Source organism: Thunnus albacares, chromosome 8 (genome assembly GCF_914725855.1).
Source record: "Thunnus albacares chromosome 8, fThuAlb1.1, whole genome shotgun sequence".
In the NCBI taxonomy this organism is placed as follows: Eukaryota; Metazoa; Chordata; class Actinopteri; order Scombriformes; family Scombridae; genus Thunnus; species Thunnus albacares.
Window position 1 is genome coordinate 28,757,431 of NC_058113.1, and position 21,968 is coordinate 28,779,398.

The following is a 21,968-nucleotide window of genomic DNA, read 5'->3' on the forward strand; positions in this document are numbered from 1 at the left end:
TTTATAATATTAAACAGACAGATTTACGGGGGTAAAGCATCATAAACCTAAATCACCATGACTACCCAAACAATAGGGATTTCCAAAACACCTACGTGTTTGGCAAAGTCTTTAGAATAAAGCTTCATCAATCATGCGATGATTCTGAGCCATTTAAAATCAATAATCTGAATCAATTTATGCGTGTACAACTCTCCAAATTTCTTTTCTCCATTTCTAAAGGGAGAGAGAAGCAGACTGATGGTCCAATCATGTAGGCTCACCACTGGCCAGCCAGTGATATTTCATTAGTCACCACTCCAAACCACTAAAACAGATGCTGCATTTTTCAGGGAAATGGCCTCAGCCAAAGAGTGGGATTTTGGATAAGCAAGATATCACATTCACGTCCTTTTCCAAACTGCTCGTTTTCCATTCTCACGCTTTAACTGCAGCCGTGCTCCTCAGATAGAGTTTCACCGGGAGGAGCTGGAGAGCTGGAGCTGATTGTTCTGTCAAACACCTGAAACTGATCTCTTTCGGGGAGGAAATATGAAACACAATTCTGGGGAATTGTCAATTCTGGAGGCATTTTGACAAAACTGAACTTCCTCATTAAGTGGTTTGGATATTAGTTTGTGGGATTAATTCTGAGATGTTAGATAAGAAGAAGTAGAAGGAGCAGGAGATAAAATGTGTGTTGTTTTGGACAGTTATATGCTGATATGATAAGAGGTTGCTGTTATCAAATTATTATCATTATAAAGTCAATTACAAACTGGAATCAATATTTTCTTTTCTAATTTGTTTGCATGTTATAAGAATTAAGGGTTTATTTCCACCATCAATTAATCTGCCAATTATTTTCTCAATTAAGTGATTAATCATTTTATCTATAAAATGTAAGAAAATAATGAAAACACCCATCACAGTTTCACAGAGCCCAAGGTTACATCTTTAAATGTCTTCTTTTATCAAACCAACAATCTTAAACCCAAATATATTACATTTGTGTTGATTTAAAACAGAGAAAAGCATTTTTAAAAGGCCACATTTAAGAGGCTGGTTGGCATTTTGTCTTCAAATGTCTCAGGCTGATGATTTTGCTAAGTATCAACAGGAGGACAATTTCTGAAATAAAGTGAACAGTTGACGTAAACTGTAAAGTTTCAATAAAGTCAGTAAGACAATATTCTGTGATTAACGATGAATAAACCTTTGGACAGTTATTTCTGAGGATTTAAAGAGAACTAATGGGAAGCTGACAGCTGTGCAGGTCGTAGACTTCTCCCAGTACATGAAGGTGCCTGACTGTCTTGTTGAGACACTCGCCTGTTTTACTCCCAGGCGGCGGAGGGATATAACCCCTCCCTCGTAAATCTCTTGGACCATCAACCTGGTAAGAGCCTGGAATAGCCATCAGGTAAAAAACCTTAACCCACTTTCTTCCTGTCTCCTCATGCCTCGACTTACACAACCAGCAATTAAATCTCAATTGGCCCCCCTGGATGGAAAATATGAATCTGTGTCAAGTGAACATATAACACACAGTACATGACATGCATGAGTTTGTACCTTTCAAGTTAAATCCAGGGAGCAAAAAAAAAAGAAAAAAAAAGAAGCAGTAAACAAATGAGGATAATTGCCTCGTTTAATACCTTAATCTACACACAAACTCATTTTGTGCAATTTTCTCTCATTATAATCAGTTTTGCAGACGTGGGAGCACTTCAGCGTCCCCTGGGGAATGTGATATCAGCTAAATGATGCAGGGACTGCAAACTGTATATAATTACCTTAACCTCTACCGCTGACAGGAAAACTGATTGCACAACTTTAAAGTCTTAAAATGTACACGAGGAGAACACAAGAAGAAGAAAAGCACACGAAAATAACAGACTCTGGCACAAATAAATCATTCACAGGCAGTTCAGTGTCAAAAATTATTCTTTTTATTTGTAACTATTATAGTGACATATATACATATATACATACATATACATATACATATACATACACACACATATATACATTTGCAACACTTGCATCTTTTTATCCATAAAACCTTTGATGGACATTTACCACCCTAACATCTATGCTGGACTGGACCTTGGGACCCTTCAAGTCCTCCAGGTTTATTCTGAAAAAACTGCCTTTATTTTTTATACACCAAACACATGGAATAAACACATCCTCAAGATCAACACTCTTGCTACCCCTGAACAATTCAAGACTATGATCTCAAACCACTTCACCTCAGTGTGTGATTGTTTTCACTGAGTATTTTTCTTCTTCTGATCTATTTAACCCCACGTGTTTTGTTTTTAACGCTGTATCTCAACATCATTGCAAATGAGGACAACCTCAATGAGGTTTGAATGAATGGATGAATGAATATATGATGCATGATACATGTAGTGATTCACCTATAAGCTCCTCCACTTACCACTGACAATTTGAATAATGATGTGGTTTACAGCAGTCGGACCAGAACCAAGCCAACATGTTCAGAAGCCAGGTACAGTAAATCCTCCAACACCATGTTGTGCAGGTACATTTTCCCAGTTTTTTCCTCTGTGTCTTCTTTGCTGTTGTGTCTCCCTCCATCATCTGCAGGGAAATCACAAACATCAGCTGAAATTAATAATTCAACACATCTACAGGACTAAATCAGCTCTCTGATTTATAGCCCACCTGAGGCTGCTCACACTCAGTAAAAAGGTGAAAGTGCTTATTTTTTAGGTCTCAAGCACATTGGGGTGATGGGCTTCCCTACTGCCTTTGTTGGGCCCCTGTGGGGAAGATTTGGAAAACATCATGTAATAATTCCTCAAACTGTCTTGTTTAACAAGCGCATGTTGTTTTGACAACAGTTGGAGAAGTAAGGTTTGTCTTAATCATCCAGGTGGTACGATGGAGAAAGTTGAACCCAAACCACTCGGATTTGGATTGCGGATCCAAACAAATTTCTCAAATCCCAAACTTAAGTAAAAGTGGCATCACCTTAGTGGAAAAGTGGTGTATTATATCAGTGGTTTCCAACATTTTTTGGTCTGATGTTCATTGAAACCACTCAAATATGTGCTTACTGTATGAATCGATTACAAACTGGATGTTATATAGCACTATTATTGATCTGAAACAGATATTGTAAGAATATATTTTCATATAACCAACATACAACAATTTAGCCCTTACTTTTAGCTGACAATTTCAACTGTTTATCCATTACTTCCATTACTTCCATCCTAACGATTTCAACTGTTAGATCATAACTTCCAGCTGAATACTTTTAGCAAACAATTTCAACTGTTTATTCATTGTTTTTAGCTAATTACTTTTAGCTAACTATTTCAACCTTTTTTTTTTCACGCGCTCTCATTGCAACACATGGTGTTAATATGTTACTACTGATTCAGGTTGATGGTCAGTTGTACAGTTGGGTTAGTTGTGTTTAGTGGGTTGCAGAAGGGTACAAGTTGGAAATAACTGCGCTATAAAACAACAGTCCTGCGTTGTAATTTTTACTTTGGTAAAAGTTGTAAATGCACTCAAATGTGAAGTAAATGAAAAGTAAAGCACTCACTGTACAGAGGAATAGAGTTAGTTTTTCTGTTGGGATTTACATGCTTTTAGATACATTTGGGGCATTTTGTGCCTTCATCAGGCAGAGTGAAGGAATAAACTTAAATGAGGGGTGTTGTTACTACAACGTTAGTATGTTAAACCTCTAGGCCACTAGGATGTGCTTGCTGTCAGATCTCCTGAAGAAGGAAAGAAATTAGGAAAGAGGGAGGGGAGACTGGACAGAAGAAAGGAAATAATGAAAGAAAGAAAGAAGGAAGAAAGATAAGACAAAAAACAAAATTATATTTGTATTTTTAGAGCTTATCTCATGTTTTAAATGTAAAATCTACTCTGCAAAGTAACTGCAGCTATCAGATAAATCCTTTGTCGAGTACTGAGTTCAATATTTCCTTCTGAACTGCAGTAGAGAAAAAAAATAGTCTCCCAAAATGAAAATGCAATACTTGATTACTGGTAAATGCACTTAACATATCAGAACTGCTGAGTTTGGGTTTGTTTTGTGATTGGGCCACGCTGCAGAAGGAACTGTTTTGTGTTTGGTTACTGTAGAGGACAAATGTGACCTCAGAGCAGCTGGGTCATGACACGAGCTATTCCTGCCTCAGCCCCCGACATCCAGCCTCCCATCACATGCCACAAACCAGACTGACCACTCATCACTATCTACCAACAATGCAAACAATGTCTACACACTCACTCTGATCCAATAACAAATCAATATTCTTTCAGAGTCAAACATAACTTAAGACTATAACAGTTATAAAATAGTTAGTTGTGACATAACGAACAATTCTGGGACTATTTCTTGTGTATTTTTCTTTCTCCTGTAGATGCTGAATTTAGACGACTTGATGACTGACATATCTCCAGTGCAGTTACAATAAAATTTGAGAGTCTAAGATGTTACAGAAACTAAAACTATGACAGTAAACCTCACAGTTTGGTGTCAGCAACTCAGAAACAAAGAGCAAGAACTTCTTTCAAGGTTCTCCTTATCATTTTAAACTGATACACAACAATTACACAAGCAGAATTACATACAGTAGTAGAATATGAGGAGATACACATTTATACACTAACAATAGTATCAATAGACATAAATGCACATTTTGCTTCTTTGTAGATTTATAAAGAGCTCCTCACAATGTGTATGTGTATGAGGTAGGTTCTTGCTACATGTGGTCCGTCTAGTAACAATTTTGCTTAAGAATAGATGTTAAAAATACAACTATGGTTAGTTTGGCTGTTTTGGTGCTGAGGAAACCCGAGTGGGATGCCTATTTTAGTCCAACTGTATCATCAAGACCAGACAATGTTGCACAACTTCAAGTTTACTTTGCAAAAGCATCTCTTTTGCGTTTATTTGTGCTTAAATTCTGAACAAACCTAGTGTTTTCAACAAATTCGACTACTTTTTAACATCAGATTTCAACCAAAACTACTGTAAAATGCACTGTACAATGACTTGTACTATTGAATTGTCATTTCCTGAGCTCAGGAATTAGGGAATTGCTTATGGAAGTTGAGGTAGATGTGGGAGTTTAGGGAAAGTGTGCACTGTAAAAAGTAAATAATGCCCTTTCATCACAAAATAGCAAATCAAAAAGCCAAACCTATGAATGAAATCAGTATCACAAATTCATAACTAGCCCTGTATGAGTCTGTTTTATCCACATTTATTACATTTCAGGATTTACCGCATTTCATTTAACATCATTTGATTTACAGCATATCCCCTCCTCCATCTGAGCCAAGATGAAAGGAAAGAGGAAAAGGAAGGAAGAGCGTCTGATTTGATGGGATGGGCAGTGATGGCAAAAACCAGAAATCTTCTCTTGTCTCAGTAACGATGCTCAAACAACAGTAAAAACAGATGGAGGTCCTGACACACAGTCAGACGTTGGAAATGAGTCCATAAATGAAACCAGTATATGGGAAACCATGTCTTTAGCTTAGCCTAGGATTCTCAATCTCAGCTTGTTTCTACTTCCTCCAGCAGTTATGTAGCTATAATTTACAAGCTTCTGTGTGTTGCAGCATTACTTATCTGTAGTGCTTTTTCTCTGTGTTCAAACAACGATGCAATTAGGCACCATCATGTTGTCAGAGTGACGTAGAGACGACTCTGAAAAGCAGGGTCAATAGTAGCATCTCGGGCTGTCACGTCTGACAAAAGGCTCCCATAATTGTTTCAGCCAAACCACTGATTGCACAGTGGCTGTAAATGTCACTGGATACAATGGCAGGACTTTTTCAGACACAGAGCTGCAGGGCCAGAGGTCGAAAGGAGCCTATGTAGGTGGAGGCTCCTGGTTTTACAGGGGCAAGGAGGTCAGCTCCCTGACAGGCGCTGTTTGGTCTCAGCTCAGGTTTCCTGTTGCCTTTGCCCCCTTGAGTCAGCTGTCCCAGTCGGTACAAACAAAGTGATTGCCGTGACAACTGTCTGGATAAACTCTCAAGCATACAGATCAGTGTTTACATGAGGGGATCTCCTCTGCCTTTGTAAATCACAGCTATGACCTCTTATACTACTATTTTTCTACCATTATGACCTCTCATAACACATTTGGTCCTGATCAGTGACAAAAGAGAGACTATATTTTTAAAGGATTCCTGACCTCTAGTAAGTTATGATAGCTTTTAATGAAACAGTGAAATGAAAATTAAATCATTTCCAGGTTTTGGCTGTAGTCAGGAATTGGAAAAAATATATTAGCAGTTCATCATGGAGTAAGAAAAAAAAATCATCCACTTGACCTAAATGCTGTATAATAATACATTGTTGGCTCTTTCTACGCATAGTGTGTCCACCAGTTCCGTCCTCCATGTTTAGAGCAACCATACATACAAATATATGTATGAAGAAGATTTTTTTATTCCATATGGTATTATTTTAGTGAGCACTCATTCTGTACTGTCTGCTTATAGTTACATGTATGTATTATTTAAAGCTGTATTTTATTTAAACACCTGTCTATTTACACATTCAGCAGACACGGAGCAACATTAGCATTCATTTGTTGTTTTTCTGGCCACCTGCTGAGTTCTTTTATTATATATTCTTTCTCCTTCTAGCTCTGTTTTACTCTCTACCTCTAACTCCTGGGGGAAATATCTGCTGTTTTAACTGCTAAATGCCTCACTATTGTTGTTTGGTGTTGGGCAGGTAGTCTGCTGTGGTCTTATCAGAGATTTTTTTTTTTGCTGAATATAGTTGCTGTAGCTGGAAATTGGGTTGTTGAGAGCAGTGAAAGTGAACCAAAACAGTAAAGTTGTGGGTCCAAAAACCAATACAATGAGCTGAAAGACACCAAAACACTCTGTTGAGCTGAGGGGGAATTGCAGGGTTGGGTGATAAATCTCTGTGAGTAGTCTTTTCATCCATTACAAAACCATTGATAAGTGCAGCTTTAAACTCATTAACACACTGACGGCAAGTACCCTCTATCACGAGTGTGCCTCTTTCTTTGTTTTTCACAAAAAAGAACGAGATCTAATCACAATCATGATAAAAGTCTATAACAATCTATAGTCATAATCATAATAAAAAGGAAAGCTTTCTGATAAAGACCACAATGATGTTTATAGATGGGATCATCAGTAATAAATCTAATTGATGAGTAATAAACAGCATGCAGGGACTTTAACATAGTGGGAGCTGCATGTCAATCATCTCCTTAGTCCAACATGAAAGAAAGGTTGATTAACAACCAACCATAATACAGGAAAAAGGGGAAAACATTTGCTGTACTGTAATATTTTTGATATTCACATATAGTGAGATTTGATCACTTCAGAAGCCAGATGTTCTACACTAATTAATCATTCAAAGCATAAAGGAAAAACAGCACCCTTTCCTTTTTACTACAAGCTCCTTTCCAGACTATTTCCCTGACTTTTCTGGGAGGTTTAGTCTGTAAAAATGTCTTATGTAGCAGACATTAAACAGCTTTCATCCAGAGTGATTGCAGTACGGAGGGCATCTGGAAGAAGCATCATCTCTGCATGCCAAGTCCCTGCCTGTCTCTTGAGACTCCCTACATACGTAAGCATTCATTATGCTGCAGTACACTGAGTTACCAGGACTGTTTCAAATGAATTTAAAGTCAGGTGGCCAAAGCTCAACCTTTGTTCCTCTCAGTCTGTTCACCTCTTCACTGCCACACAGGCCACAGACTGAATCCTACTGCTTACTTAGCTGTGTTTCATCTTCTCTGCTCAGTCTGAACTTAACAACTATTTTATAAAACCAGAATTAGTGGGGGACTGAACTGTCTGCTTCTGTCTAAAAACTGAAAATAGCATTCAGTATCATCTGTTTTCTGACTGTTCACAACTGCTTGACTCCGGTATCTGCTGCCATCTAGTGGAGTCATTTAAACATTACACATACAATTGTTTTGTGAGAACATTATACAGACTGTCCTGAGTTCCCGGAAGACTTACCTCAACCTTAAAGGCCATATGTAATAATTAAAATTCTATGAGATTATAGGATCTTCCATGTTATTCTGACAATATAAGTTTTTTGTTGGTAGAAATATGAGACATCCCTTGCTTTTACATTCTGCTCCTTCCTCCCGGAACAATGTACATTTGCTTCTGAACTTGTGTTTTCTAGTTTTAGGTTTGGAAATACATACCTGTTTATGAATTTAACTGGATATTGTCTATACTCTTTCATAGCATGTAGCATTTGTCTTAGCCTGTATATGTTTGTATTTGTTGTAAACAATGTTTTTATGCTGCTCTCTTGGCTAGGTCTCTCTACAAATAGAGGTTTTAAGATGTTTACCTGGTTAAATAAAGGAGAAACAAAACAAATCTCAGTGAAACATAGAGGCTTTAACTGTTACTGCTACATGCCTAAACCTTACCCTTACCCTAACCTTGATCTATGCATCATTTCTACTTTAACCAAAAACCAAGTCTTAACCCTATTTATGACAAGCCTTTTGGATACATCAGATGGAAGATGATTCCCCACAATATGACAAATTCCTTCCTAAAGTAAGAACTTCAACAAAGTTCTTGCACACTATATAATCTTAATGATGGGTGTGCAGGACCAAAAACTCTAAACTATAAACAAAGATCTGAACCAGATATCCTGCACACTGCCTGTCACTTGTACTCGCTTTATTTAATTACTAATGTTAGCTTACGTCATAATTAAATAAAGTCAGACCGGCTGACCTGCAGTGTGTGGGATTTTTGGTTCACTCAGTTTTCTTCAGCAAGGAAAGCATGACTATCTACTGGATTGTTTACTAACCTAAATAGGAATCTGTTTTGGATTTGGAGTTTGTTAATCCAGCAGAGTAAAGGTTTACTCCTTGAGGCATTCGGTGCACTCAAACTGATCGCAAACTGGCAAATATCCATGTTTACTTGTGATGATCTGATGATGTTGTCATAATCACCTCTGAACAACATGTCGCTGTAGATAAGAGTGTTTGCCAGATGTGAAATTTATAAATGTAAAACTAAATTTAAAATTTAAAGTTCAGAAGTACACACACAATTTGTTTCTATGGGTTTTTAAAAGGTGCATTGCTATTCAGAGGGCACATTGTTTGCACTGTTGCTAAGTTCCTGATTTCTGCTTTTGTTGAATGTCTGACTGAGCTCGGCCCACTTAACTTAATTCTTTTTGTTAAGACTAAAGCTGCTGGTTACCAAGCAGCACTTTTTATGTGTTGTGTCTGTAATCAGCTCTTGTGCCACACTGTCTGTTACTTTCTCCTGGGGCCACTGCTATGTTCCTGACGTATGAAGTAACAGTTCAACCTCAAACTCTGTGGATTTAAACTTCTAAGTGTCTAGAAGTGACAGGCCAGTAGATATCTCCATGAAATTCAAGGTAAGCAGATAACTTATTTGTCCATCAACAAGTCAAAATGGTTCCATATGGTTTGTTGCACCCGCTGTCCTCAGTCCGCTTTGAAGAAAAAATCCAGTTCTCTGCAAGTCAGGATCTCTCCTTAGCAAGAAGCAAATGGTTCACACTCCCGGAGACTGAGAGCCGAGGCGATGTGTGGAGCATCAAGCCGCCCGATTTCTCTCTTAAACTGTACAGGTCTCTGTCGGTTCCTCAAAAGAAAGAAAGAAAGCCACATCCAAATGTAGCTGTATCACAACCAAGTGAAACAAAGTGGAGAACTGGAATATCTCTGCCAAATGTTTTACATGAAAGTCACAAGAGGAAAGACTCTCCAAAGTTCATCACATCATATCGGCCTCCTGATGCTCTGGAGTCTGAGCTTATGTTTGTCAAGAGGGGGAAATACCCTTCTGGGCCTTTCAAGAACTACAAACCTCATAACTTCAGACCGGTAAGTGTCTGTAAACACAAAATATATATGTTTGTTGTGTCTACCTTGAAGACAAAATAGTGATAAATATACAGACCGAACTGAATATGAGAAAGGACAGCATGTTGTAATGTTTAAATTGACCACAAGATGGCGATACACACAAATGATTGACCTGAAGAAAATGAACTTTTTCTTTTTATTACCTCACTTCAGCTTGATGAAGACCTTCCAGATGTAGTAACTGCTTATGAAAGGGATCCTGGTAACCTCAATTTAAAATTAAGGCACTTGGACATCAGTAAGTGGTTCTTTTTCTGAGTTAATTGTGGCTTCAACTTTGTCTCAGACTCTTGTAGTCTGAATTTACTTCTAAACTGTGTCACCACCAGTCATTGAACAAATACATTTCGTGCCAAAGTCTGCACACAAAAGAAAAAAATGCCTGTTATTGGATCATGAGTTGAGAGTTTCACTCAACAGGATTTAAACAAGAGTTGTTTAGTCTTACTCAGTCAAAAGCTTGTTTCCGTACATTGTTGAATACAATGTCTGCACCAACAAATTAATAAATAAATATCTTTTATATTTCAGTGCGTACCACCAGATCAGAGTCAGACTTTAGTTCGAGGGACACCAAGACAAGGATGAACACCTATAAACCTGCAGAGCCCAGATGGGATGCGAAGCTCATGCTCCCTCACCGACCCTGGCCTCCAAAATCAGCTTCCTACACAGTCAGTGTTACATAAAAAGCCACTCCTAATACTTGATTGTAATGTAATATACACATATTGTGTACTGTAAAAATTAAAGGGCAGTATTTACTTATAATTATTATAGTGGTTACAGTGATTACAGTAAAACATTGTCAGAGGTACATTTCCTGGTCTATATTCTTATTCTGGGGCCCTGACTTTTGACTTTCAGGGAGCATTTTTACATATGTTCACCTCAAGTTTTGGTAGTTTGACTATGTTTAACATAGAGATCCAACATTATAACAAGATAAAAATGACAGAAAATAACAACAAGCATGTTATATACCCTTTAAAGGGGACATATTATAGACATTTACAGGTCTATAATTATATTCTTGGGCTCTACTGGAATATTTTTGCATGAGTTACAGTTCAAAAAACTCCTTGTTTATCTTATACTGGCCCTTTATGCAGCTCCTCAGTTCAGCCTCTGTCTGAAAGAGGCCATTTTAGCTCCTGTGTCTGTAAGGCTCCCCTTCCGATGAGCCCACTCTGTTCTGATTGGCCGGCTGCTGCCCCTTGGCAGACTTCTACCGGCTCTGGATGGCATATAAACAAACAATAGTAGTCGTATTTCACTACTTTTTCTAATTCTTTACTCAAAATGTCAATTTCTCAAATACATATGCACATGTTCAAGAACGATCCAATACAAAATATGAGTGGACAATGTGAAAAATCCTTAGAACAACCTTAGCAACAAGGTTGTTCAAGACAACCGAGGCAACCAAGACAATATGACAACCACAATCTGTCACCAGTTTAATGGGCAAGAGGTAACTTTGCAAACGAAGCATTCAGAGCAGGCTGAAGCTCTGGCTTTTGACTTTCAGGAAGCATTTCTACATATGTTCACCTCAAGTTTTGGAAGTTTGACCATGTTTAACATAGACACCCCACATTATAACAGTATATAAATGATGGAAAATCACCAAAAGCATATGTTTGCCTTAAGCTGTACAGGACCACTGAATAAAATAAGATCATCAAAGTATTACACATCCATAAGAATATATACTCAGAAAATAAAGATATACATGTAATAAAATAATAAAAACCACGTGGCTTCTGGTGGTTTATATGCTATAATTGTTTGAGTCTACCAAACAGGAACAGTGATTGCAACAGTTACAACTGTTTAATGTTACACCTATACTGACACTAAATGTCTGTTTCACAGAGACACCGGCGAAGACGAGGAGCCTACAGTGCGTTCTTGGACCGTGTGGAAGAGAAACTCTCAAAATCCTGGAAAAACAGATCATGATTCTCTTTTTAAATGTGTTTTTTTAATTAGTTTAACATGTGCATATTTGTTTTCCTTTAGAAAAAAGTGTAATGTGGTTCCAAATTATAGACTATACAAACAGGAAATAGGGATGAAAAACTTGATAAAATACAGTTGTGATCATAAAACACAGCAAAACAGTGATGCTTTAGGAAAGAAATAAGAGTATAAGACATTGTTAAGGAGCACAACAGTGACTATGCATATAGTTTTATGTTGTAGCCACAAGGTTTGGATTTGTTTCAATACAGTGTAAATGAAAAACAGCTACAGTATGTTATTGTTGAGTGGTAACGCAGCTGAAAGCACAAAAAAATGAAAAAAAAAGGTATTATTAGAGATTATTTTAGCTTTAAGATGATGGCAGAAGACATGCAGTGATTGTGGTGTCATGAACCACTTTAAGAAGCCCACTGGTCCACTGACAGCTGCTCATTCGGCACCCCAAGAAATATAAACACATGAAGCCTGCACATGTTCGAAGCATATCTGAAATAGCTGCGTTGAATGAACCATCTGTGACTCTGTGCATAACTCACACACTAAATATAAAATCAAAAGAATATCAGCAACTGCATTAAACCGCATGACCCCCAAAGGCTGCTGTATGTTTTTTCTTATCATCTTTTCATAACATAAAGAAATAAAATCTTCCATCTCATTAAAAAAGGCTTATTGCAGCATGGATAATAAAGATTTTATTTACTAGTGTCATTGATCTTTTCAGAAAGTGTATATGACTTTTAAAATAGACTATAGTATCATATTAGGACATATTATTTAGATGTTTATATGTTTTTTGTATGTTTTTTCATTCTTTGCTACTTTTATATACTTTGTTCTGTTTTATTGCCAAATTTATTGTTTTATTCTATTCTAATGGAAAACATTTTAATATTTGCTAATACATTTTCTTAGTGTGTAGTGTGGAGAGGGCTACAGCTGCATTTCACTGTGCAATCCTGTGTTGTATAATGACAATAAAACTGAATCTTGAACCTAAAATATGTACAAAAATGAATCATTTTAGAGCCAGTTTAGAATGAATGAAAGATGACTGAATACCTTAAATAATAGTTGTGGAGCCGCAACATTGAGTTGATTAATGAGTTGTCAACTATTAAATTAATCACCAACTATTTTGATGATTGATTAATTGTTTTGTATTGAATTCCATTTACTTGACCTCTTATTTTGTCATTACTCCTAGTTGTTATCTGTTGTTTTCTGCACTGCACACAAATATCTAGGGATCAATAAAGTTATCTTATCTTATTCTATGACAATAAACTTAATATCTTTGGGTTGTGGACTGTTGGCCGGGACAAAACAGGACATTTGAGGACATCACCTTAAGTTCTGGGAAGCAGTGGTTGACATGTTTCACCATTTTCTGACATTTTATAGACCAAACAACTAATTGATTAATCGAGAAGATAATCATTAGTCACTATTTAACTGTTAAAAAACTAATAGTTAAATGCCTAATGAACAGGAACTAACATAATGTATATAAGAACTATCCCTTATATGATACATGGTTATATAATAGTGTGGCTGATGCAAACTGTTTTATGTGTTATATTCAGAATATCTGTGTGAAAATAAACAAATCAAACCGACTAAAGATGACCTAAAACAGACGCAGGTTATGTAAGCCAGTTAGTGTTTGTTACACTTCATGCATGGAGGGCTGCAGTGAGCTGTGGTGCTTTTCCTCTGACCAATCATTTTAAACAAAAACACGCGGATGAATGGGGGCGGTACTGCAGCACAAACACACACACACACACACACACAGTCACACACACTTTTTCTCTCTCTCTTCACACACACAGTCACACACAAACGGTCAGAAAAGTGAAAACATGCTGACTCGCCGAGCTGCATCAACGGTAAGTTTGAATTTTTCTTTTAACGGTCAACTGCTAACGTCCGAAATGTCCGGTGAGACCATCAGCTAGTTGGCTACTATCTGAATATTTGTTTATGGTTTAATATGGACTACAAAACAACGCGAACGGACTACAAAACAGCGCTATTGATTCAGCACCTTAGGTTAATACATTTTCCTATAAACGTCTTCTATCTGCACGTTAATGGCACGACAGATTTTGTTATGAACGTCGTCGAAATGGAAGTTTGAACTTTTAACTTTTTTTTTTTTTTTTTTTAAATTTATGTTCCTTTAATAAGAACATGGAGTTCGCACACACCACCGGCTGCAACCTGTCCGCAGCTCAACAACTAAATAATAAACGTAAAATGGTGTGACAGACTCACTGAGCAACAGGTGTTCCTGGTTCCCGGGCAGAACTGTGATTGACAGCTGTCTTAGCCAATCAGCTGACAGAGAGGGATGCGTTCGCACCAATCGCATACTCCCGCAGTGTCCGTGTGGGCGTTGATCCAAACCGGGCACACACACACATACACACAGGGAGACGCACACACACACACGTACACAGCAGCAGTGTCATCAGCGGTGGATCCACACAGGACGCCGAGGACAGGCAGGGAGTGTTTGACCGTCTCTGGCGAGGGTTTTTCAGTCGTCGTTGTCGACATAAGAGGTGGAAATACACCTGGACTTGAATATCTAAAAGGTTGTTAGACGCTGGAGGGACCGTGATTGTGTTCAGAGCAGGTCTAATGTTTTCTCTACAGACTGGTAGGTAACCAACTGAACTGTGTATGTGTGTTTGTTCACCTGCCATGTGAATACTTGGATGATTCAGGGTGTCAGCCCTCTTGTGATTTTAGTGCAACACCCATCTATGACTGCTATTCAGATAAAATACTGAGTAATTAGAGACTGAACTCAATTTAGCATGTAAAACAATTAAGAAGGATATCATAGTTTACTAATTCCCTATAGGAATGTAACAGTCATACCATATCAGATAAATGAATTAAATGTAGTGTAATAAGGTGGCTATAAACACATTATTTTCTGACTGTTTCAGACATTTTAGGCTATGTAGTAAAATTTGGTGGCTGTAAACTCCTCAGTGTGTGACTTAAGACGCTACAAGTATGAAATGAAGTATATTTCTGTCATGGAACGTTTGATCGTTTTGGGCTCTGTTCAAGCAGGGTAATAAATCAATATAATATAAAAATGGTGATATCAGAATGAATATGATATGTAGGTCACAAGTCTTTTCCTGATCATAAAGGCTGATATAGTAAGTGACGCACAACTGTGTAGTTTGACTAAATGAAAGGAACAATAAATACCCTTATCTCTGTCTATATAAATAACCATTTCTAAGAATTGCATTGCATGTGAAAATCAACTGATAGCACTATTAGTCATCCCTAAAATGGCATCACATTTCCTTATATCAACACATGAAGTAAAAAATATTTGTTCTATATGCTGGTGTAATTTTACTGCTCACTTTACAGTGTAATTTTGATGGTTTTTCTCTGTAAATGTGGCCTCACCAAAGTAAATAACCTTCTGTTAGTACTCAAGTAGTTAAGGCTGCATTGATTGATTTTTTTTTTTTTTTTTTTTTTTTGGCCACATGGGTGAAAGCACAACATCTTACATAACCTTATCAAGTTGTTATGCAGAACGTGTTAGCAAATGGTCCAGTTGATACGGAGCAAGTTTAGCATTAATTTTGAGTTTCTGTCAACTGGACGAACAGAAGTCTAGTAGTGACTCTCCTTCTAGCTCTGTATTGGTCTCCAATCACTCTGTAGAAAAATATCTGTCTCTTTAGCTTGCTACATTCTTCACAGTGTTCATTGGCTCGTCACTAACTTTGTCTGCCATTTGGTGCCGGGCAGCCAGAGTTCAGGAGGTTTTTGCTGAAAACAGCAGCCTCCTGAGACGAGGTTGTTGAGTTATGTAATTTGCAGGCCGGAAAACCAAAATATAAGCTAAAAGAGGCTAAAAAAGCGCAGTTGAACTGAAGGCAACGGCAGTTCGCTTTTAATTCTCAGTTGGTTTGTCAGTACGAATGATACCTTTCTTGTTACTCATAGTCATGTGATCCATTGTTAATATAAAAATATTGATTAGTGCAACTTTTAAGTGCTACTGCTTCTGTAAGCCTGTGTTTCAACCTTAATAACATGTGCAATATACTTTCAGGTAATTGCTGCAGTCAATTTGGAATATAAGCAACTCTGAGGATTATTGTTGGACGATTGGATCAAATCTCCCAAATCACTAATCCTTCCCCATGAGGAAAGATGGGGAATGGATTGTCAGAACAACCTAGCATGCTCTCAAGCATCCCGTTCTTCCAGTCTTTTCACATCGCCATCCTCGGGCTGGACTCTGCAGGGAAGACCACCGTCTTGTACAGGCTGCAGTTCAACGAGTTTGTGAACACGGTTCCCACCAAAGGTTTCAATGCAGAGAAGGTCAAAGTGTCTCTGGGTGGCCACAGGACTGTGACGTTCCACTTCTGGGACGTTGGTGGCCAGGAGAAGCTACGCCCTCTGTGGAAGTCGTACACGCGATGCACGGACGGCATCATATTTGTGGTGGACTCTGTGGATGCAGAGCGCATGGAGGAGGCCAAGACAGAGCTCCATAAAATCGCCAAGACCTCTGAAAACCAAGGGGTACCCCTGCTGGTGGTGGCCAACAAACAGGACTTGAGACACTCTCTTGGACTGGCTGAAATCGAGAAATTGCTGGCTCTGAAAGAGCTGAGCCCCGCAACACCGTGGCACCTGCAGCCAGCCTGCGCCATCATAGGAGACGGGCTCAAGGAGGGCCTGGAAAGACTCCATGACTTGATCCTGAAACGGAGAAAGGTGCTTCGACAGCAGAAGAAAAAGAGATGAACTTCACAAGAAAGACTTGTCTACTTTTTAATGTGTGAAGGAAACATAAAGGATGTTCTCCTGAGTGGATACAAGCATCCACTGCAGGTCCAGATTCAACACGCTGAGTTTTATCAGTCCAAAATTGAGCTTTAGGATTCCCGGTCTTGGTCTTGTGAGGATGCTGTTGATCAGGAAGTGACACAAAAAGGAATATAGTATGAAGATGAGAAAGTCTCAGACATGTGTGGGTATAAAGAGTTTATATGGTTCAAAAAGCACGGATGGTTTGGGGTCTGGAAGGGTGATAGAAGTTGTTTTTAGGATGCTGTATGATTCATTAATGGCTCATGGCTGTTCCAAACATTATTACCAAAAATAATTTAAGAAAAGACATTGACTAGTTGAAGGGTTATTTTGGTAAATGAATGAACATCATTTCACCAGAGGGGCAATGAAATGTCATTAACATCACGTTTTATTTTACAGTTTTATGTTATTATAACTTGTTATTTTTTTACACTGGACTTTCTTTGTGAAAGAAAAGTATTATTGTGCATTATTGCATTATTATCGATTTGTTTGCTGTCTTATATCTCTCAAGTTTATTTTTCAAAAGCACTTTAGATTATCACTTTTTATTGAGTTTACAGTTTTTAAATAGAGCATATTGTGTTGAATTTTACAGAAATGTTTTGGCAAAATACAACAGATGCTACTGTACAGTAGGTGGTCCTCATCGGCCACATTGTCACTAGACAGGTTATGCATTATGTTTTGCTAAATAAAACATATTTAGACCAATGTTGACAATGGTATGGAGGCTATTATTCTGTCCACTGTGTTATTAAATAGCTTTTATTTAAAAAGCAGCTGCTCATAGATAGTTAGGTTGTAACCTTCAGTTCATTTGGATGATAGCAGGCTTGAACATTAAAAGTCTTGTTTGAATCTGAGAGGGATGATTAAACCACCACGAGTCCTCCAGTACAGGACTGCTTGTACTGCCACGTGTGAATGTGATGCAAGGGGTTTCCGAAAAACAAAATACATGCTCAGTCAACCTACCCTCTAATTATCACTTTGAGAAATCTTCCTCGGTTTCATTTTAGGCATCTTGCACAATGATTGTGCTGACACAGGAGCACGCCCAAAGCTTCAAGGTCCATTTAGATGATTGTGTGCAGCTTTAGAGACCTGTACTGCCTGTTAAGGCGAACTTCAACATACCTACAGTATATGTCTGCTATGTTTCACATCAAATACTGTATATGATGCGCCGCATTGTTTGCATGTCTTGTTATTAACTAATGATATACAGACACAGGTGCTGTCAATCTAATGGTGCATATCACACACATCAAAAGCAAAGTTGGAGCACATCAATGAGACCTAATACTAACATCTAAGAAACAATACAAAGCTGTCCACAGTAAAAAAAAAAAAAAAAAAAAAAAAAAGTCTTTCAACTATTGGCTGCTGCTTTTCAAAGGGGTAAAAAAAAATGCATTGATGCATCACAGCACAGACAGGTCGTCCTTAGGGCTTGAAAATGTTGTCAAGGCAGTCTGGAGTCCAGACCCAGTACAACAGGCTGGGGTGGGAGACTGAAGCCAGAAGCATTACTGAGTATTTTTGGACTGAGTTTTGCAGATATGTAGCCCAGTGTATTAATGCCATTTGTTCTCACAATTAATGACTATAAGCCCAGCAGGCCAGTGCAGCAGCTGGCTTTCCAAAATAACTATGCGATGCAGATTGGTAGTTTACACCGCTCAGTGGCTGAATCACCAAACACCCTGACCATATAAATATCTGTTCCAGTTAAATGTGATAATTATGACCTACATGTGGGGTTTTGGTGCTGTATCTCACAAGGGGGTTGCATTTAAAAATAGATTGATAATGAAAAACCTCATCCTTTGCACTAGATTCCAAAAAAATGCGTGACCTTAGGGCTACAGCGGAATATAATTGAAATCAATGGAATACGACCTGATTGCTATAAATTGTTTTGGGCTTTTTTAAAACTATATCAGGTAGTTTAAGCAGAGTGGAACAGGAATTATGGCTGGAGAGTGAGGAGTGAGGCATGAGACAAGGGTTGTGGCTGGATTTGAAACCCAAAGCGTTGCAATTACATTATTACTAAACTCCCAGAGTGCCCCGTTTTTTTTGTCAGATGTTGATGAATGATGTTTTTGTGTTGAGTAGCCCAGGTGCCTCTTCACAACTTGTTTACCGAGAAAGGAAACTCAAGAGGGCAAAGGCACATTCACACTTTTCCTCATTCTCCTTCCTGTTCTTTGCAAGCCAAGTCAGTTGTCAGTGTGTGTGTGTGTGTGTTTATAAGTCAATCCATGTCTGTCCTGCTTTCCTTCGCTGTATGTACCTCAGGTCATTTCCTTTGATCTGCTGAAGCGCTCACCAGGGGATTACGTGTAGTTATTGTCTCTGTAAATCACGAAGCTTTTTTCCTTTCCTTCTCTCCGTTTTTGCTGACTCATTTTAATATGTCATATGAAACCTAACGCGACTATAACAACCGTAATCACTTTTCTTGTTCATATGTTCATTTCCTCTACGTGGATAGGATTCCCCCCTGTCCTTTATCTCAGTCTTTATCCATTCTTGTACTTGTAAAGTCCTCAGTGAAAGGTGGATTAGGGTGAATAAATCTCTTTGTCCAGGGGCCATCCATTAACCCATTAACCTCAGATGGTGTGCTTGGCACGGAAATGCTCCGACCAACATTAAATAAAAGCACACAGCAGTGTCGTCATGAGCTTGTCTTGTTTGGAGTAACTCATCCGTACAAGAATTCCCACCCATTACTGCTTTTGTACTGTACTGGAGCGATCTCAGCTGTTCTCGCTGAGAGCTGCCTCAGGCGTGATCGCGTTCGGCAGTTATTTTCAAGGTTGGGCAGCATACAGCTGAATACTGTACAAAATGTTCTACTGTGTGTGTGTTTGGTGAACACATGTGTAAAGCAATGATATTTTATATGCTACATCTTGCATAGGAGATGAAAAGTGGGAGGACTGTTGATTATAGAGGTATTTAGCCCCACTGTGAATTCCCATGTCATATTTTTAATTTAATGAGATCCTCCAATGTTCCTCAGCGTAGACACACCCTTGAAACACGCTCAACACAAGAACACAAATTATCAAAGAGTCTCAAGGATAACTTGAAGAGTTTATGGTGTTATGGCCATCAGTTTACTTTGTTTCTAAGAAATCATGTTTTTGTCTGTCAGTTTGTATGGTTGTAAATACTACAGTATCCACAAGCCTCAGTTTCTGTTGCCATGGAGAAGAAGCCAGTCAGAAGCTATTGCAAATTCAGAGGGCGTCTTTGTTGACAACAAAAACCAGCACCATAGTTCCTGAAGTCAAGGAACATTGGCCCAGAATCTGTTCCTTGGGAGTTGTTGTTGACTTATGTTCTTAAGCTCTTACGTGCAAAGGCTTGTACCTTTGACTTTTTGTCAAAGGAACCCTGATGTTTTCTAACATCTTTTGTACTGGCGATTCAACAGGGAGTTTCTTGTCCATCCAAGCCTTGAAAATACTTTAACGTATGCAGAAAATGAAAGAGATTTCTACTTTATGAACCCTGGATGCTCAAAACTTTTCCCATCTCACTTTTAGCTTCTGTTTCACTTGCCTTAGCTAGTATGTATATTCTCACTGAGAGCTGTCTTTCATCAGTTTTTCTAAATAGCAGTAACATAACCATGAAGTAAAATAATACTCTTGTTAGTGTTCAACAACAATAACAACTAGCCTACATGGTGGAAGAGAATCTATGAGTTTCAAGAATAAACATCCATTCACACAACACAGCTTAGCTATTGAGTTGCTGCCAAAGCATAACTACAGCTGTAGTTGTTGAAATCTAAAAACAACATATCATTGGTCTTCCCTCAAGAAAGAATCACAAAAGATGTCCCCAGTTAAAGCTCAGAGTTATGCTGGAGGCAGAGTGGGACTTTGGCTCTCCATGATATGCTTTAAGGTTAGATTTAAATGATCCTAGCTGGGGAATAAGGTCAAAATATGTATGAGCTAAAAGGGAAACTAAATGTGAGTGCATACATATGTGGGTGGGTGTGTGAGACAATGGGTAAATGCCCTTTTCCAGCTCTATAATTTTGACCTTGAACCTTGGGGTACACTGTTGACAATTGCCCAGCCTCCAGAGAATTAGCATGCTCAGACACACAAAGGTTCAAAAAGAAGCCTTCGAAATCTGATGTCTTTGTTTAGGCACATTTGATGTACTGCAACAAACTGTTGGTAGATGAAGGAGGTAAAATTATAAGCACATAGCATACGACTCTCTTTCTGCATGGCCATGACACAGTAATGTTTGTGTCAAACTGCTCGACTGCACTCTACCATAAACCCATCTCTAGGGGGTTCTTATTCTGCTGAGTTTAGATTTATCCTGTTGTGTAATTAAAAGGGGACACTGCAATATATGCATACTCTTAGCCTGCTTATTATGCAAGGTTATCATGACGGGATTCATTTTTCTTCCCCGAGTCTACTGAGAACGAGTGGCCTATTTACATGTGAATTCCTCCCACAGCCCTGCAGCCTTGCTCAAAGTAGCGAACGGGGCCACCTGCAAGGGGAGAGGGGGGAGGAGGGGAGAGGCTGTTTGAGGAGCTAGAGAAGTGTACTCCTGTTTTCTTTGGAGCACAGAAGAGCCGGTTTCATTAATCCTTCGAATCCATGGAGATAGACGGAGAGAGCTGTGGCAAGATGAACAAAGGCAGAAAAGACAGAGGTTCTGTTTTATAACCTGAATACACTTACTAAGATGTGCAATCAGTTAAGATATTTTTTTTGGGGTCAGGGGGGTTATTATTGATTCCAGTAAAACATCTGCAGATTTCATAACCTTTGCTGAAAATGAGAAATGGTAGAGGATAAATCAGACTGAACAACCTTATCTCCTGTAAAATATTTTTAAATGCTAATCTGCCTTGCCAAATACATCTTGCAGGAAACATAATTTCTGCTTGGCTCATGTTAAAGGCCTATGCTTCAAGCAAAGTGCATAATAGATTGTGGAGCAGCGTCTTAAACTCACTCCCCTCATACCTTTCTTACACTGGAATTGGTTGGGCTGCATCCTGTCCAACAATTCTTCCAACTTCCCAATCTGGCAATCTGATAAGCAACCGTTGGCCAAGTGTGTGGAGGTGAGAAAATAAGCAAAGTTTATTATTCT

The 21,968-nt window shown here is 38.4% G+C and overlaps 2 protein-coding genes across 3 annotated transcripts; both read left to right on the forward strand.

The window, feature by feature from the left end:
* Positions 1 to 9,467: 9,467 nt before the first annotated feature.
* On the forward strand, positions 9,468 to 12,704 carry si:dkey-30e9.6 (uncharacterized protein LOC564083 homolog). The gene is made up of 4 exons (XM_044359148.1): positions 9,468 to 9,902; positions 10,098 to 10,182; positions 10,476 to 10,618; positions 11,823 to 12,704. The coding sequence occupies exons 1-4, from the start codon at positions 9,468 to 9,470 to the stop codon at positions 11,907 to 11,909; spliced, it is 750 nt and encodes a 249-aa protein (XP_044215083.1). The 3' UTR covers positions 11,910 to 12,704.
* A 997-nt stretch (positions 12,705 to 13,701) lies between these two features.
* arl4aa (ADP-ribosylation factor-like 4aa) lies at positions 13,702 to 17,529 on the forward strand. 2 transcript variants are annotated; one of them, XM_044359923.1, is made up of 2 exons: positions 13,702 to 13,825; positions 16,039 to 17,529. In XM_044359923.1, the coding sequence occupies exon 2, from the start codon at positions 16,140 to 16,142 to the stop codon at positions 16,740 to 16,742; it is 603 nt and encodes a 200-aa protein (XP_044215858.1). In that variant the 5' UTR covers positions 13,702 to 13,825; positions 16,039 to 16,139; the 3' UTR covers positions 16,743 to 17,529. The 2 variants fall into 2 exon arrangements, with proteins under 2 accessions (XP_044215858.1, XP_044215859.1); XM_044359924.1 differs by lacking the exon at positions 13,702 to 13,825 and adding an exon at positions 14,197 to 14,601.
* The last annotated feature ends 4,439 nt before the right edge of the window (positions 17,530 to 21,968 follow it).